Source organism: Papio anubis, chromosome 9 (genome assembly GCF_008728515.1).
Source record: "Papio anubis isolate 15944 chromosome 9, Panubis1.0, whole genome shotgun sequence".
In the NCBI taxonomy this organism is placed as follows: domain Eukaryota; kingdom Metazoa; phylum Chordata; class Mammalia; order Primates; family Cercopithecidae; genus Papio; species Papio anubis.
The window spans coordinates 46,016,475-46,033,939 of NC_044984.1; the positions used below are offsets into that span (position 1 = coordinate 46,016,475).

Below are 17,465 nucleotides of genomic sequence, written 5' to 3' on the forward strand. Positions count from 1 at the left end.
GCATCACTGACAAGTCAGGCTGCTCTTTCTGGCTGAGCTGGATGTGGCGACAGGATTATCCACAGGATGCTGAAGGCACTCTCAAGGTCACTCTAGCCTGACCTATGGAGCTGGCAGGCAGATGAAACCTTTCGGCCATCCCTGAGTCATGCGCTTATTCTTGTTTGAAACTCTATCCCTCCTGGCACCAAAACCAGTTTGTAGGCTGCTTACACAAAACTCAGCTATGTTACTTTATAGTCATGCCTTGTAAGAAGGGAGACGGGAGCATGATGAGGCATGGTAGATTACAGTTAAGGGCCAAGATAGAATGGAAGTTCCCACTTTGGTGACTAATTTTATAAGCTGTACTCCTTTCCTACTAGAATTCCTCGGTGCATTAGGGTCTTCGGTTCCTCAAAGAAGACCCATATTAATGCCCAGGATTGGAAGATAAACTTCAGAGGGCCTCAGAAGGACAGGGTCAGTCTTTGACTACCCAGGTGTTCACATCTACCCTTAAGACGATCTTCCTTATCTGGAAAAAAGCTGGAGCAAGGGGGCATATGGAAAAGGAGCCAGTGCCCAGGTCCCCATGAGTGCCCGGTGGCACCAGGCAGCTGAGCAGGCCCTGATCCTGTCTAGGGCAGCCTTACTCACCGGCAGATGGCTGACTGGCTGTAGGCTGGACCTTCCGTTGCAGTCAGAGCCTGACCCACCTGGGTCTGTGTAAGGCCCAGGGAGAGCCGCCGGATCTTAAAGTTCTTGGCAAACTCCCGGATCTCTTCTAAGTTGATCCCATCCTCATCCAGACTTGGAGTATGTGGCTCTAGGCCAGAGGGAGGGAGCAGGGATGAGTGTGTAACATGGGAAGCATCCCTGCTTATCTCTCACTACTCACGCAGTAGTGAGAGGTGAGGACACCTGGGAAAAGGCTCATGCACCTTCAAGACCTTTATCACCTTTGTCCCCGAGACAAGCAAGACTTGAAGAAAAGGGGCCTAAACTAACCTGTCCAGGGGTAAGGAGCTATTTTCAAGTTCTTCCAGCTCTAACTGCTCAACCTCCCCCACTTGCCTTAGGCTTGGCCCCAAACACACTTGCTGGTTACCCACATTCCTCAAATTCTGGGTGAGAGACCATAGCGGAGACAGCCCACGGCTCGGCCTCTCTGAAAAGCAGCCAGCCAGCCAGCTCAACAGCCTCCACTGTCATCATGCCCAAACTCCACCTCCACAGGAATGGGAATGAAAAAGCCAGCCCCTCATATTGGGCCTCTGCCCTTCCCCTTTGGACCCCAGGATGTTTATCAAGGAAAGCAACATCTGAAGAGGTTGGATGCCCAAATAAATGCCTCCCCCCTTCTCCACACTACTCCTCCAGGAGCCACTTACTGGACACCAACTGGCTGACGGTGGGGGTCTCTGAGCAGGTAATTGGGATAGGAGCAGAGGCAGATGGCTTGGCTGCTGGAGCTGGGCTGGCGATGACCACAGCAGGCTGGGGCACGGTTGGTGTGGGCTGGATGGGCTGCACCTGTGTAAGGACAGACAACAAGCCTTTGCTGCCCTCTGCCAGGCTCAGGGACTTAAAATCCCTGGGTGGACCAGGGGCAGGGCAAAAACACGCATGAAATCCTCACGCATGCAGGACATTCCCGCCTGGGCCCTATCATAAAGCAAGACTGGGCAGGGCATGGTGGCTGATGCCACCCATCACTTTGGGAAGCCAAGGCGGGAGGATCACTTGAGGTTGGGAGTTTGAGATCAGCATGGGCAATGTGGCAAAACCCTGTCTCTACTAAAATCAGCTGGGTGTGTTGGTGGGTGCCTGTAATCCCAGCTACTGAGGAGGCTGAGGCCGGAGAATTGCTTGAACCCGGGAGGCGGAGGTTGCAATTAGCCAAGACTGTGCCACTACACTCCAGCCTGGGTGACACAGTGAGACTCCATCTCAAAAAAAAAGCAAGACTAGAGGCTGCTTATTAACACCGACCCAACAACAGTGACTGAATTATACTAAATAAGCACAGCAACCTGCCCTACCAACCTGGAGCTTCACACCCACCTGTGACACAGGCAGGCGAGAGGCTCAGAAAGGTTCAGTACACTTGGCCAAAGCCCCAACAAGTGCTCATCCTTGGGATAGCTGCTTCCAAATCTCTGCTCTCAAAGATAGTCTCAACCTGATTTTACAGCCTCTCAGGCCCCAAATGTGCATGAACAGGGAAACTGGTAGGTGGCTTTTGGTATCTCTCTACCATGAGAGACTGTGCAGCCATTAAAAAGGAGAAGGTATACCTCCTACCTACTCTGATGTCTGAGTCATAGCCCTAAGTGAAAAATGTAAGGTGAAAATCAGTTTTGGCCGGGCGTGGTGGCTCACGCCTTAATCCCAGCACTTTGGGAGGCTAAGGTGGGTGGATCACCTGAGGTCAGGAGTTCAAGACCAGCCTGGCCAACATGGTGAAACTCTGTCTCTTACTAAAAATACAAAAATTAGCCAGGCATGGTGGCATGCACCTGTAATCCCAGCACTTTGGGAGGCCAAGGTGGGTGGATCACTTGAGGTCAGGAGTTAAAGACCAGCCTGGCCAATACAGTGAAACTCCGTCTCTACTAAAGATACAAAAATTAGCCAGGTGTGGTGATGCATGCCTGTAATCCCAGCTACTGGGGAGGCTGAGGCAGGACAATCGCTTGAACCCGGGAGGCAGAGGTTGCAGTAAGACGAGAGATCATGCCACTGCACTTCAGCCTGGGCAACAGAGTGAGACTCCGTCTTGAAAAATAAAAAATAATTAAAAAAAAAGAAAATCAGTTTTTATGGAATAATGCCTTTAAGAAATACATGTGAATTTCCAGAAAAACAAAATCTTGAGGCATATAAAGTGAGCTATCAAAAGAAGTTGTCTCTGAAGTTGGAATTAGAAGGGATTTTTACTTTTTACATTACACAAAATATTAGAATTTTTGTAAAAATCATATATCATATTTGTAATCAGAAGAAACTATAAATATATGAAAGTATTTGGTATGTTTTTTTTTTTAAAAAAAAGCTTTCTAGGAAGTACAGATTTCTCCAGGATGGTCCTGTTTCCTGGATTCTACCCCTGGTATGTCTCAAGTCCATTGCTTCTTTATCCCCAGGGCCTTTGCCTTAGTTCAGAGCTCCTTGACTCTCCCTAGAGCTGTTTAAACCGCCTCACCACAGTCCAGTTCTTGACATCATATGAATAACAGGGATTTTTTTTTTTTTTTTTTTTTTTTTGAGATGGAGTCTCACTCTGTTACCCAGACTGGAGTGCAGTAGCACGATCTCGGCTTATCACAACCTCCGCCTCCCAGGTTCAAACAATTCTCCTGCCTCGGCCTCCCAAGTAGCTGGGATTACAGGAGCCTGCCACCATGCCTGGCTAATTTTTGTATTTTTAGTAGAGACGAGGTTTCACCATGTTGGCCAGGCTGGTCTTGAACTCCTGACGTCAGGTGATCCACCTGCCTCGGCCTACCAAAGTGCTGGGATTATAGGCATGAGCCACTGTGCCCAGCTTATAACAGGGATTTTTTAAAAATGCATCTCTCAGCTGGGCACAGTGTCGCATGCCTGTAATCCCAGCACTTTGGGAGGCTGAGGTGGGCTAATCACTTGAGTCCAGGAGTTCAAGACCAGCCTGGGCGATGTGGCAAAACCCCGTCTCTACAAAAAATACAAAAATTAACCAGGTGTGATGGTGCACACCTGTAGTCTCAGCTACTGGGGAGGATGAGGTGGGAGGATTGATTGAGTCTAGCAGCAGTGGTTGCAGTGAGCCAAGCTCACATCACTACACTCCAGCCTGGGCAACAGAGCAAGACCCTGGTCTCAAAAAAAAAAAAAAAAAAAAAAAAGCACATCCGGTCAGCCATTTCCTTGCTAAAGCCCTTCAGCATCAGCAGTTCCCTAGTACCTTACCTGATACTGGTAATTACAAGAAGAAGTACTGTTTGTTTTTCAAGTGCTTTCTGTGCGCCAGTGTTCATTGCCTATGTATAATATATCCTTCAGCATTCATAACCTTCTGAAGTTGGTACCCTTATGATCTCTATTCACAGATAAAGCTAAGAGGTTATTTACAAAACTTGGAGGTGCATGCTACATTTGTGAACCACTGGCCTTATTATCACCTGGGAACTTAGGAATGCAAACTCTTGGACTCCACTTCAGATCTACTGAATAAGAAACTCTGAGGTGGGACACAGGAATCTTCATTCCAGCAAGGCCTCCAGGGGATTCTGATGCACAGGCTTGAGAACTGCTGCTCTAGCATGTGATATTTGCTGCAGTTCTCTGAAGGTAGAACACTCTCACATCCAACTCATCCCTTTTTATTTTTAGAGATGGGGTCTTGCTATGTTGTCCAGGCTGGAGTGCAGTGGCTATTCACAGCCATGATTATTGTATACTGCACCCTTGAACTCTTGGCCTCAAGTGATCCTCTGCCTCAGCCTCCTGAGTAGCTGGGACTACAGGTGAGCACCACCACGCCGGCTTCATCCCTTTATGATAGTCCAATGTCCCTCATCTATGAAGTCTTGCCTAACCTCCAAGTTTGTCGAGAGCTTGGTTCTCTGGGGCCCCAAACCACCTTATTTGTGTGTCCCTGTGATAGTTTTGTCCCACTGACTTGTCTCCAATGCCAAGCTACCTAAGGCTAGGAGGACATCTTATTCATCTTTGTGTTTTCAGCACTTGGAATACAGTAGGCACTCAAAAAATACTCCTAGAATGAGAGTGGAGAGGTGGAGGGATGGAGGGGTAGAGGAAGCGAGTACAAAACTGACTTCCCAGGGCTTTTCAGGAAGATTGCTCACCCTAAAGCCGATCCTGGCCCAGTCTACTTTGACCATTACCTACCTCCCTGACCTTCTTAGAACAGCACTGGCCTCTGAGGGCACATATACATATTTTGGGTGTGTGTGAGTAGGGGGTCTCGTGAAGCTGTTTCGCTGGGCTGAACCTGGGTGGACACATGTGGGTTTTCTACTGTGGGACCTCCCCCACTTTAGGAGGTGCCCTGCTCTCCTAGGAGTTTCGGAAGATGCTGTCCTGCCTGGCAGTCTGGAGGGAAGCAGCCGGTGCCAGATGGCAGAGCCTGCGCCACGCCCCATCACCCCCAGCCCTTGTACCTCACTCTTAGCAGGGGACTCAGGTGTGCTTGGCTTCCGGACAGCCACAGGTGGAGGCAGGGGGCTGCTGGCCAGGGTCGCAATCACCTGGCCCTGGGCGTTCAACAACAGTTGGGGGGTCACGGCCTGGACCTGCAGGCTTTGGGCTGGTGCTGGGGCCGCCACACTAGCTGAGTTCACTACCCATGGAAGGGTTCCAATAACCTGGGAGGAAATAAGGCAGGGACCCCAGGTGTGAGGGTAGGATCCAGCTCCACCCCAGACCCAAATCCCCACACCGCCAGGGGAAGAGACTAATGGACAAATCCCTCAAGCTGCTCTGGCCTCAGTTTCTGCATGAGTAAAGTGCAGGATTCACACTCTAAGGGCTACTTCCTTTATTCCATCCTCAGAGCTGTGGTGGAGCAGGAATAGGTCTAGATGTGGATTCAGAGAGACCTGCCTTGTTCTGCCACATTTTAGCTGTGTGGCTTTCATTGCTCTGAACCTCAGCCTTCTGTCCTGTAAGATGGGAATAAAAATCTCCACCTAATAGATTTGTACTCCAAAGAAAGTGAGATGATGTATGAGAAAGCACCCATCATAAAGCCTGACCACAACATGGGTGCTCCATAAATGAAAACCCCCATGTAATGTGAGCACCTCCAGGACGGTGGTGGGTACACCCCTGACCAGCTTCAGCATCGGCAGAAAGCCGCCACCGAGGAGATAGGAACAACAGCTTGACATCTGTTCGAGTTTCTATGACCCACCGCCCAAGTCCTGGCCGCCTTCCCCTGGCCAGCCTCTCCGCAGTCCCCACCCTCCAGCCCTGCCTTTGGCCACTTGCCTGTCCCTGAGCATTGGTGAGGATCTGACTGCTGATCCCCGGCATGCTGGGAATGGCGCTGGTAATGACCGGAGCTGTAGTGAGGGACCCCAGGATCTGGGTCTGTCCCCCAAGGGAAGCAGCACTGATCTGTGGTGGAGGAAGAGCCTTTCTCAGAAGCCGAGGGGTGAGAAGACCCCTGGGCAGAGGGAAGAGGACAGAGGGCATTGGGGTGGGTAGATATGATGGTGGGCTTCAGGCCCATGTCTACCAGCTGGATGGTTTCCAGGGCTAGGGGCTGCAGGGGTCAGCGGGGAAGGGGGGGCCACAGTCATGGAAAAGTAACTCTGGTTAATCTTTCTGCCAGGGTAGAAGGGTCACACCTGAGAGGCTGATGTGATCCTAGCCATATCTAACAGCTCCCACTGCCAAGCCAGGAGCTACACTGGACAGACCAGCATAGAGCTGTAAGCTCTGGCTGCACCTTAGTGACAGCTCACAAGTTTTCAATCCCCAGACGTCATCCCACCCTCCAAGCCTGGCCCAGTGGTTCAGGTTCTGGAGAATGTGCCCAGACCTCTTGGCAGATGTTGTCTGCTTTTATCTGGGATGGACGGGCTGGCAACTGCAAGGAGAAGGCCTCAGAGGGAGCCCATCTCTGCTGATGTGTTGGAAAAGGGCTGTGTTCGGGGGGGCTCGTCCTCCACTGTGGGAAGGGTCAGTTCCACCCTTGGCCCATGATTCTGTCCATCCCTGGTCAGCCCTGGGTGAGGGCAGCAGCTTACGATTCCTGGGCTAAATGCGAAGCCTGCAGGCTGGACGGTGATCTGCGGGGGGGTGTCCACTGGCTTGGGGGTAGGGGCAGCAGCGGTGGCAGCAGTGGGTTGCGGGAGGATGGCAGGCGTGGTCTGCAGCAGCGGCTGGGTCTGGAACAGCGTCTGGGGCTGGATTGGTGGCCGGGGTTGGGCTGTTGAGGAGGCCTGTACTGGTGCGGCAGCTTGTACGGGTGCCGGAAGAGCGGTGTTCAGCACAGCAGCTGCTATGGAGCAAGGCAGAGACAGAGGTGCTCAAATGCCTAGCCACTGCCCAGAGCGGCTCCAATCCCAAGGGATCTGGCACAAGAAGGAGAGGGGGTTGGGTCAGTGGGCACAGTGGGGCAGGCAGCCACGATTCCCTTGATCCTTGAAGGGCTGGCACATGCCAGCATCTCTCATCCCCCCTCCCTGGGGCCAGATGTGTAGGTTCAAGAACCAGATGTTGAATCTTCTTGCAGTCCTTCCCAGGAGGCTGGCCATGGGGTGAGTTCTGGCGTAGGGGGAGAGGGGCAGTCTCAGACAGCCGGCTGAAGTAAGACAGGCCTGCAGGGCCAGCGTGGTGTCACGGCCTACAGTCCCGAGGTGGTGCGGCAGCTCTGCTGCCGGATGCCCAAGACACCGGATCCAGAATCCAGGGCGGCTGCCCTGGGTGGGCCGTGGGTTCTGAGTCCAACATGGCAAGCACACGTGCGGGGGTGTAGTGGAGGGTGGTGGGGGGCCTGGTGCAGTCCTGGGAAGAGTTGCCGTTACCTTGGAGACCGGCTAAAGGTGGCTTGAAAATTCCCCCCGTAGGAGAAGCAGCGGTCAGTCCTGGGAGGGCAGCCACGGTTGCTGTAGGAATTGTCCACACGGCCAGCCCCTGCTGACCAGCCACTTGACCTGCAATACTGATGGGGATAAGAAGAGGTTGAGTAACTGCCCCTGCTGGAACCATAACTCCTGTCAGAACTGTGGCTAAGTTTTCCTGAGTCAAGACCTGCAAAAGCAAACAAGATTTCAAAAAGAAAAGAAAAAATAAAAAATCAACATCGACAGCGCAAACACTGGGTCTCTGAGACCCAGCTGAGCACAAACAAAGCATTCTGAGGGCGATGGGGCAAAGGCCACATGAGGGTGGGGAAGAGCCAAACCCTAGCTGGAGGCCCAAACCTGAGGGGGTGCCTGGACTGACTATCCTGCCTTCAGAGAAATCGCCCAAATCCAGGGCAAGGTGGCACTGCTCACAGGATGGGAAGGGGGCACAGGCTTCCCCCACCACAGCCTGCTGCCTGCCAGGCCTTCTGCGGGCCCTTGCTGACAGGCCCTGTGCTTAGTGGCCAGGGAACAGGGAGCAGTGGCTGATGGAACCAAGTGGTCAAGGCCCCACAAAGGCCTCTGAGAAGTTTCTGATGGACCATACCCTTGGCTGGATGCCTCGGAGTCAGGGCATGTAGGGAAAGGGACAGAGAGCTCTGCGTGCCTGCAGCATCCTGCAGGCAGCCTCTCACGGTGCTGGGGCCACTCCCTGGCTCTAAACGAGGACTCTGAACAATCCATTAACTCTTCCAGGCATCCACTGGAGGGCTGGCAAGGGTATTCATTCATTTAGTCATTCGATAAACAGAAACTCTGGCTGCATGAAAGAGTTAATGTTATTTCTGCAACCCTGGCTGGGCGCAAGAAGATTCTGCAAATGCAGATCCCCTTTTCCAAATGGGCCTGATATAGGCAGGGGTGAAGCTGGAGGTCCCTAGTAGGAGAGTCCCTCCCTCAAGCCATAGCCCCTTCCCTGTCCTGCCCCATGAAGTTCCCAGATTCCATGGCTTCCCCATGCTGGCTGTCCCATGCCTCGCTCCTGCCCCCAGCCCTCTGTCCAGCTCCCGAGGGCAGCCCTTACCTGGGGGGCAGCTTGTACAGCCAGTGGCGTCAGGGTCTGCGATGTCTGAGGCTGGCTTGGGGCTTGGCTGAAGGTGGCAATGGCAGGGGCAGGGCTCGGAGGGATCCCCGGGGGTGACTTCACTTCACAAGGCATTGAGAGAAAAAAGGACAAGGAGTGAGCCTGACGTGAGTGGAGGGGTCACCACAGCAGTACATGACATCCCATCTGCAGCCTGAAGCGGTGACCCTCAGTCCCATGCTGCACTGCTGCATAGCCCAAGACCAATCACTGGTCTTCCCTGGCCCACGAGGCAGCTTCCTGAATGCTACGGTGGTGAGAATAGGAGGCTGGGGAACCCTGTGCCAGCTCTGGAAGGTAAGCCAACACTTCTCACATCTAGCTGAAGAAGAGACCCAGGTGAGTGTTAGCCCTCATTTCCTGGTCCTGTAAAAACTGTCACATCATCAACAGAGTGGCCTGAATCCCACATGCGTGTCAGGGAAGTCAGAGCGAGAATGGATGGGAGTGGCTGTCCTTGGTTCATCCAGCCACTGAATCGCTGTTCACCCACCTCCAGAGTACTTTTGGTTGCAGCTGCTGGTTTGGGGAAGGGCAGGAGTTCCTGAAGGGCAAAGTCCTGGAAGCAAGAGTCCCTGAAAATCGGACAGGTCTGTGCTGCACTACAGGATCACAGGGGTTCTCCAGGTCAGCCAGCTTTTCTCTGCCCTTCCCTGAGGTCTAAAGTCATGTAAGCAGCTTCAACGAGCTTCTAAATGAACTTCCCGTGACCTCAGCTTTTTGCCTCCTCTTGGTACCTTAGCCTATGCAGGTACTGGGGAACCCCCACCAGGAAACTTCACAGCCATACAACAATGAGAAGAATGGTTATTATTTAATATATGGTGAGTTAAAAGGAGCCTAGGAGTTGAGTGATGGATATTCGACCAGATCAGTGGCTTCTTTTTATTTTAATGTTTTTGAGACGGAGTCTTGCGCTGTCACCCATGCTAGAGTGCACTAGTGCAACCTCTGCTCACTGCAACCTCTGCCTCCGGTGTTCAAGGGGTTCTTCTGCTTCAGCCTCCCAAGTAGTTGAGATTACAGGCACATACCACCATGCCCAGCTAATTTTTTTCTTATTTTTAAATTTTTTTTTTTTTGAGATGGAGTCTTGCTCTGTCGCCCAGGCTGGAGTGCAGTGGCACCATCTTGGCTCACTGCAGGCTCCGCCTCCTGGGTTCACGCCATTCTCCTGCCTCAGCCTCCCGAGTAGCTGGGACTACAGGCACCCGCCACCACGCCCGGCTAATTTTTTGTATTTTTAGTAGAGATGGGTTTTCACTGTGTTAGCCAGGATGGTCTCAATCTCCTGACCTCGTGATCCGCCCGCCTTGGCCTCCCAAAGGTGGCATTACAGGCATGAGCCACCGCGCCTGGCCAATTTTTGTCTTGTATTTTTGGTAGAGACAGGGTTTCACCATGTTGGCCAGGCTAGTCTCAAACTCCTGACCTCAAGTGATGCACCTGCCTCAGCCTTCCAAAGTGCTGGGATTACAGGCATGAGCCACCGTGCCTGGCCAGATCAGTGGCTTCTTAAAACTGCTGGGCATATATTTCTAGGCTTTAATCCAGGCCTGCTGAATCAGAATGTCCAAGAGTGGAGGCTAGTTACCTCGCCTCTCTTTTTTCCTTCAAAGCTCCCACTGTGATATGGCCAAGAGTGGGAACCACTGAATCAGATAACTGCAAAGGTTCTGTCCAACCCTGCAGTCCTAGCCCATGTTTCAACTTGGGAAGGCTTCAACTTCAACTCAGGACTATACTTTTCACAGCATACAATAACAAAACCTAGGTAGTTTAAGGAATTAAAGAGACAAGCACGCATCAACAAAGGCCTTATGAAATAGTAAAAGAAAACAAAATAACAGATTTATCTCCTCTGTGGCGGGAAGACACATTTCTAACTACTGAAAAAAAAAAATCAGGCGGGGTGCAGTAGCTCACGCCTGTAATCCCAGCACTTTGGGAGGCTGAGGTGGTAGCATCGCTTGAAGTCAGGAGTTGCCAGACCAGCCTGGGAAACAAAACAAGAACCAGCTCTACAGAAAAAATAAAAATGAGTTAAAAAAATAAAACAGAACAAAATCAGCAAACATAAGGAGAGTCTGAACATATGAAAATTTAAAAAACATTTTGTTGGACAAAATGTGACAAAACATAACAAGTAAGTGAGAAAATGGGAAAGTGACAAACATAAATGATGAAAGCTTACCCTCTAAAGAAGCAAAATATTCATTTTATTAGGGCATATTTAGTAGGACCATGGAGTCCAAGGTTTTACATACAGTAGGGCTGCTATTGCTTCCTGCTGGACTGCAGAGAAAGACTAAAGGAACTCAGAGAACCAGCAACGATGTACCTGTTTCTCCACAGCACCACTCAATATAGTTTTTTTGTTTGTTTGTTTGTTTGTTTTTGAGACAAGGTCTCAACTCTATCACCCAGGCTGGAGTGCAGTGGTGCAATCTCACCTCACTGTAACCTCCGCTTCCCAGGCTCAAGTGATCCTCCCATGTCAGCCTCAGGAGCAGCTGGAACTACAGGCACCTGCCACCACACCTGGCTAATTTTTGTATTTTTTTGTGTGTGGAGATGGGGTTTTGCCATGTTACCCAGGCTAGTCTCAAACTCCTGAGCTCAAGTAATCTGCACGCCTCAGCTTCCCAAACTGCTGGGATTACAGGCATGAGCCACCACGCCCGGCCACCAATATAGGTTTTATCATTGCTTATTTATTTTCTGGCTTAACAGGCATCTCATACCTTAAAGTCAATTACTTTTCTTCTCATTGATAGCAAGATTTTATATTTTTCCATGAAATGACTTCCTCCTATGTTAATAATTAATTTCCCTTCAAAGGGAATTTTATTTCATTTCATTTCATTTGAGATGGAGTCTCTCTCTACTGCCCAGGCTAGAGTTCAATGGCACGATCTCTGCTCACTGCAACCTCTGCCTCCTGGGTTCAAGCAATTCTCCTGCCTCAGCCTCCCAAGTAGTCAGGATTACAGGCATGTGCCACCACACTCGGCTAATTTTTGTAATTTTTTAGTAGACATGGGATTTTGCCATGTTGGCCAGGCTGGTTTTGAACTCCTGACCTCAGGTGATCCACCTGTCTAGGCCTCCCAAAGTGCTGGGATTATAGGCGTGAGCCACTGCACCTGGCCTCAAAGGGAATTTTAGTAGACTGTCACACACAAAATTTTTTAAAGGACCAATACAAAAACATTCAAAGCAGCACTGTTTATGAAAATGAAAACCCAGACAATTTGACAATGGCCAAAACCAGAAGCAGGTGTGTGACTCTATGTCAGTAAAAGACATAGGTACATGAAATTACGTGGTGGTATCATACTACTTAGTCTACCCTCAGTGGCCACAGCAATAAAAATATGTATGTGTGACAAAGACTGGATAGTAATTTAGAATGACACAAACCAATAGATTCTGTTTTCATCCTGGAAAAGTTTCCTGTTACTTAGTTTTGTTTTAAAAACAGGAAACCCTTCTTAATTCTGCACATCTAGAAAGTTCCCATCACTTTAAGCTGGCAGCTTAGGTGACATCAGCAAAATACCTCCCTTACCTGGTTGATGATGACTAAAATTCCTTTATAGAGGACGAGCCTTTTGCGAAAGGCTTAGACACGCAAACTCCTGGAGAAGATGCACACTACACAAACACTCATGAAAATCATTGATTTAGGATCCATTTCTTTTTTTTTTTTTTTTTTTTGAGACGGAGTCTCGCTCTGTCGCCCAGGCTGGAGTGCAGTGGCCGGATCTCAGCTCACTGCAAGCTCCGCCTCCCGGGTTTACGCCATTCTCCTGCCTCAGCCTCCCGAGTAGCTGGGACTACAGGCGCCCGCCACCTCGCCCGGCTAGTTTTTTTTGTATTTTGTAGTAGAGACGGGGTTTCACCGTGTTAGCCAGGATGGTCTCGATCTCCTGACCTCGTGATCCGCCCATCTCGGCCTCCCAAAGTGCTGGGATTACAGGCTTGAGCCACCGCACCCGGCCAGGATCCATTTCTGAGAGTGAATTTGGGCAAGGAGCAGAATTAAGGCACCAGAGGAAATGAGATAGGAAGATGGATAAATGGGTGAAAAGCAAAGTGAGGGCATGGTGAATAAACCTGAGAAACTTCCCCTGTTTTCTGAAAAGGGGCTCCACTGCACAATGGCTATGCTGAATGGAAGGAGTGGCAGAGACGTAGGGTCCTTGTCTTCCCTGCCTGGTCTCCAGGGCACTGCCCCTTGGGAACAGGTGATGACCCATCCTGGCCTCAACATGGAAGCACAGCATTTCCAGGCTAGGGAAAAATTTTCGATCATGTCTCTTGTCATTCCTTTATCCGAAAAGGAAAGAAAATGACTAACGTTACTAGGGTTCCAAAGAATTTACACACTGATGTGAAGGTAGAGCAAGTAATGTGTGGCCATGCAGTTTTCTTGTTAAGGAGCTGTTGCTTTTCTGAAGTTTGCCTCCTCGTCTTGGCCCACCCCCACCAGTCCAGATCTCCAGTCAAGGGAAGCGGGAATGTGCAGCAGAAGTCAAGGGGCAATGAATTGGGGTGTTCTGGGGAAACTGAAAAAGGAGGCCTAAGGCTTCCTGCAAAAGGAGATGACTACTCTGCAAGGTGTTAATGAGGAAGACTGATGAGAGGGTGCCCCAAAGCCAGGGAGCAGTGCCTGATCCCCCACAGCTCATTGGGTTCAACTCCCACGTTCAAACCCCTAAGCTCAGTGCTACCAGTCTCCTCCCACCTCACCCTGATCCACTCCAGTTTAGGCCTGGAAGTGACTCAGACTAGAACTAAAACTCCAGAAACAAGGAGTGTAGAGTAGCCCTAGCAGCTGACCAGAGGCACAGGCTGTCCAGTGGGCAGGCGGACAGGACCCTAAAACCACCTGAGCCCCAGGGATTCGTGCTGGTTCCCCAGGGACCACAGGAGGCACTCAGCACTCAGGTGGAGCAGTACCAGGTGGGGGTGACGGCCTCGTACCAGTTGCCTCTGCAGAGGAGCCCAGGTTGTCTGGCCCAGCTTTACCAGCAGCTTGACTGGCTTCAGCAGGGTCTCCGCTCTGGGAGCCCTCGGCGGCCACACCCTCCAGTCCTTTGCTCTCTTCCTCAGCAGGGAGCTGGGCATCCACTCCGACTTCCAGCACTCGGATGGTCTCATGACCTGACATCACGATGACCTGCAAGCAGAGGACGGGGGGGCACTGTTGGGGGAGGGGCCAGTATAACCGCAGGGTATACTGGGTATGGTTGCAGGAGAGAGTTCTGGGTATGGTTGCGGGAGAGAGGGGAGGGCATTTCGGGATGCAGACCTCCTGTCCAGAGGGCTGTGTGCTCTGTGAGAATTCCAGAGCCTGGGGCAGGCTGCAGCTCCCTGATTCCAGGGAAGGAGCTGCTGGAAGAAAGCAGGCCCTGGTGACAGGGAGAAGGGCCTGACGCAAGCTAGAAAAATGTCCCCCAGAGCCAAACCATTTGAGAGCTAGTTTCTATTTGTTCCATCTCTTGGACTCAGTGCAGGGAGTGGTGGATGGCCTATCCTACAACTTGCAAGGATGTCCTCTTGGCAGCTAGGATCTTGGAACGTGGGTATGAGGGCTCCTAACATGGCATCCACAGCTTAAGTCGGGCCAGGAAGCAAATCCTTCTTCACTTCCCTTGAAATCATCTGAAAGTTCCCCAAAGATAAAGGGATGGAAAATGAATGCGCCACAATGCTGAGTAACTTTTATGGCCCATGATTCCTTTATTTCCAAAACTCTAGAGTAAAGGCTCAGGATTTCCCTGCAAGCTAAATTCCTAAAACAAGAGTCAAGAATCCTGAAGATGCATCCTCTCCCTCTCTGCCTGGCACCGCTCCTGGACTGCAGTTTTGGTTTTTTTTTTTTTTGAGACGGAGTCTTGCTCTGTCACCCAGGCTGGAGAGCAGTGGCATGATCTCGGCTCACTGTAAGCTCTGCTTTCCGGGTTCACGCCATTCTCCTGCCTCAGCCTCCCGAGTGGCTGGGACTACAGGCGCCCGCCACTACGCCCAGCTAATGTTTTTGTATTTTTAGTAGAGACGAGGTTTCACTGTGTTAGCCAGGATGGTCTCAATCTCCTGACCTTGTGATTCGCCTACCTCGGCCTCCCAAAGTGCTGGGATTACAGGCGTGAGCCACCGCGCCTGGCCTGACTGCAGCTTTTTATCCTATGGGTCTGTGGCTCCAGTCCTGCCACCTGCTGTGGGCATGCTCAGACCTCAAGGGCAATCTCCATGCATGAGTGATGCAGGTGGACCCTGAGCCTCCTCAGAACACTCGGTCTCCCTCCCCTGCCCAGATGCCCCACACTAGCTCTTCATCACCAGCACGGAAACCCTGCCAATTGGGCCATTTAAGAATAAGAGACATTGAGGCGGGAGAATGGCGTGAACCCGGGGGGCGGAGCTTGCAGTGAGCCGAGATCGCGCCACTGCACTCCAGCCTGGGAGACACAGTGAGACTCCGTCTCAAAAAAAAAAAAAAAAAAAAAAAAGAATAAGAGACAAAGTATGTAAATTAAACAGCTTTGTGTCAGGCCTCTCTGCATTTGGCCTGTGCCTGAAATCACTCTCACAACACTCTTTAAGCCTGAAAGTGGATCCAGTCAGAGGCTGTGCTGGAAAAAGTGACAATGTGACCCATCAGGAGAATATGAGATGAGTGAAATACATCCTACAAGCAGCTCTTGTGCTGCCTCCAGTTTGCCCTATGAGAGGCTTCACTCCAATTACATTTTCAGAGAAATTCATCTTTTCTTTTCTTTTCTTTTCTTTTTTTTTTTTTTTGGAGACGGAGTCTTGCCCTGTCACCCAGGCTGGAGTGCAGTGGCGTGATCTCGGCTCACTGCAACCTCCACCTCCTGGGCTCAAGCAATTCTCCTGCCTCAGCCACCCAAGTAGCTGGGATTACAGGCACCCGCCACCACGCCCGGCTAATTTTTCTGTTTTTTGTAGAGACGGGGTTTCACCATGTTGGCCGGGCTGGTCTCGAACTCCTGACCTCAGGTGATCCACCCGCCTCAGCCTCCCAAAGTGCTGGGATTACAGGCATGAGCCACTGTGCCTGGCCTTTTTTCTCCTTTTAAAAAATTATATAAGTAATAGTAATTTGCAAAAAAAACAATTAGAAAATATGTGTAAGCAATAAGAAAAACTAAAGAGTAAATTACCTGATGTTCAAAACTTCCTCCATGTAAACTTAAACATACTATGTACACTTTGATTTTACATCTTAAAGTCACAGCTTCACTCCCCAAACCCAGACCCTGAGAAATCCTAAATGGCAAGTACCTCTGGACAGGTGAAGGGCAGTGAACCCTGGTAAGAAATGGACAGGGACAGGCCCTGTGGGGTCTTCCCACACCCCTCAGTCCATCCATCACCCTTACTCCCCCTCTTCCCACCTCAGAAGATACCTGCTCATTGACAGTCAGAGATGTCTCTGACCCGGCTCCAGGATCCATGGTCACTTGTCAGGGTCGGGTGGGGTCCGGCCCACACCTAGCACATCCTGGGTAAGATGGGATTGGAAAGGCAAAGGGTGATGTAACACAGTGATACAATTTCTATACCATCTAGAAAAGTCAGAATAGAATCGTAGGAAGACAGAGAAGCTAGGTTCTCCCAAGTATCTGTAGAGGTAAAAAAAAAATCAAAAACAAAACAAAACAAAACACTAAAAACAACAACAACAAAAAAACAAAAAACAGGAATCTTTTTTTTTGAGACAGTTTCACTCTGTCACCCAGGCTGGAGTGCAGTGGAACAATCTGTGCTCACTGCAGCCTCTGCCTCCTGGGTTAAACCGATTCTCCTGCCTCAGCCACTTGAGTAGCTGGGATTACAGGCATGTGCCACCACGCCAGGCTAATTTTTGTATTTTTAGTAGAGACACGGTTTCACCACGTTGGCCAGGCTGGTCTTGAATTCCTGACCTCAAGTGATCCACCCACCTCGGCTTCCCAAAGTGCTGGGATAACAGATGTGAGCCACTGCACCTGGCCAAAAAACAGGATTCTAAGAACTTTAAAGTGTTGCATTTCCTACAGCATCCTAGGAGAATCCACACTCAGAAGAACCAGGAACATCTGGGCTTAGGGTGAGGAGAGTAAAGGGCAAGATATCTGTCCCTGGGGCTTCCCCAATCCAAAGGGAGACAGCACACCCAGCAGAACTCAATGGGAATCTGACCCTGACCCTCAGAACCTTAGACTTAGGTAAGGAGCAAGGGAGAAATCTGGGCAGACTTCCTGGAATAGATGGTAAAAACATAAATTAAAGTGCTCTCCAACTTTAATATGCATGATCATCACCTAGAGCACTTAGTAAAAATGTTAGTATTTATATCAATTACAGAGTAGAGTGAGATTCAGTCTCAATAAATAAATAAAGTACAGAGTAATAATTTAAAAATAAAAATGTAAATGCAGACTCCTAGATCTTTTCCCCCAACTACTCTCAGAGTCTGATTCAATGGGCGAACATCACAGAATCAGCTCTCAGGTGACTCTATGATAGTGGCCCAAAGACCACAGTGGCCTGTAACAGACGAGGTGGGACATCCCAGATGGTGGAACAGCCTGCCCTGTGCAGTGAGGAGTGGGCAAAGCCCTCATGTGAGGACAGGTTGTCTGGCTAGAGCCACAAACCACAGTCATAAGAAATAAAGAAAACAGGTTGGGCGCAGTGGCTCATGCCTGTAATCCCAGAATTTTGGGAGGCCAAGGCAGGAGGAT

General features: G+C 50.4%; 1 protein-coding gene across 11 annotated transcripts in view; it reads right to left on the minus strand.

Annotated features, from left to right (window-relative positions):
* POU6F1 (POU class 6 homeobox 1) overlaps positions 1–17,465 on the minus strand; it is a 32,504-nt gene that overhangs the window by 3,980 nt on the left and 11,059 nt on the right. For 2 of the 11 annotated variants that reach the window (XM_031650470.1, XM_031650471.1), the window contains exons 2-10: positions 16,146–16,240; positions 13,672–13,891; positions 8,647–8,768; positions 7,521–7,746; positions 6,741–6,994; positions 5,977–6,123; positions 5,148–5,351; positions 1,374–1,515; positions 640–808 (exon numbers count right to left, since the gene is read on the minus strand). In XM_031650470.1, the coding sequence (XP_031506330.1) occupies positions 640–808; positions 1,374–1,515; positions 5,148–5,351; positions 5,977–6,123; positions 6,741–6,994; positions 7,521–7,746; positions 8,647–8,768; positions 13,672–13,891; positions 16,146–16,193 (1,532 nt within the window). In that variant the 5' untranslated portion in view covers positions 16,194–16,240. Of the gene's footprint in view, positions 1–639; positions 809–1,373; positions 1,516–5,147; positions 5,352–5,976; positions 6,124–6,740; positions 6,995–7,520; positions 7,747–8,646; positions 8,769–13,671; positions 13,892–16,145; positions 16,451–17,465 lie in introns of those variants that run through there. The other 9 variants (XM_031650477.1, XM_031650475.1, XM_031650472.1 and 6 more) reach the window with 9 other exon arrangements.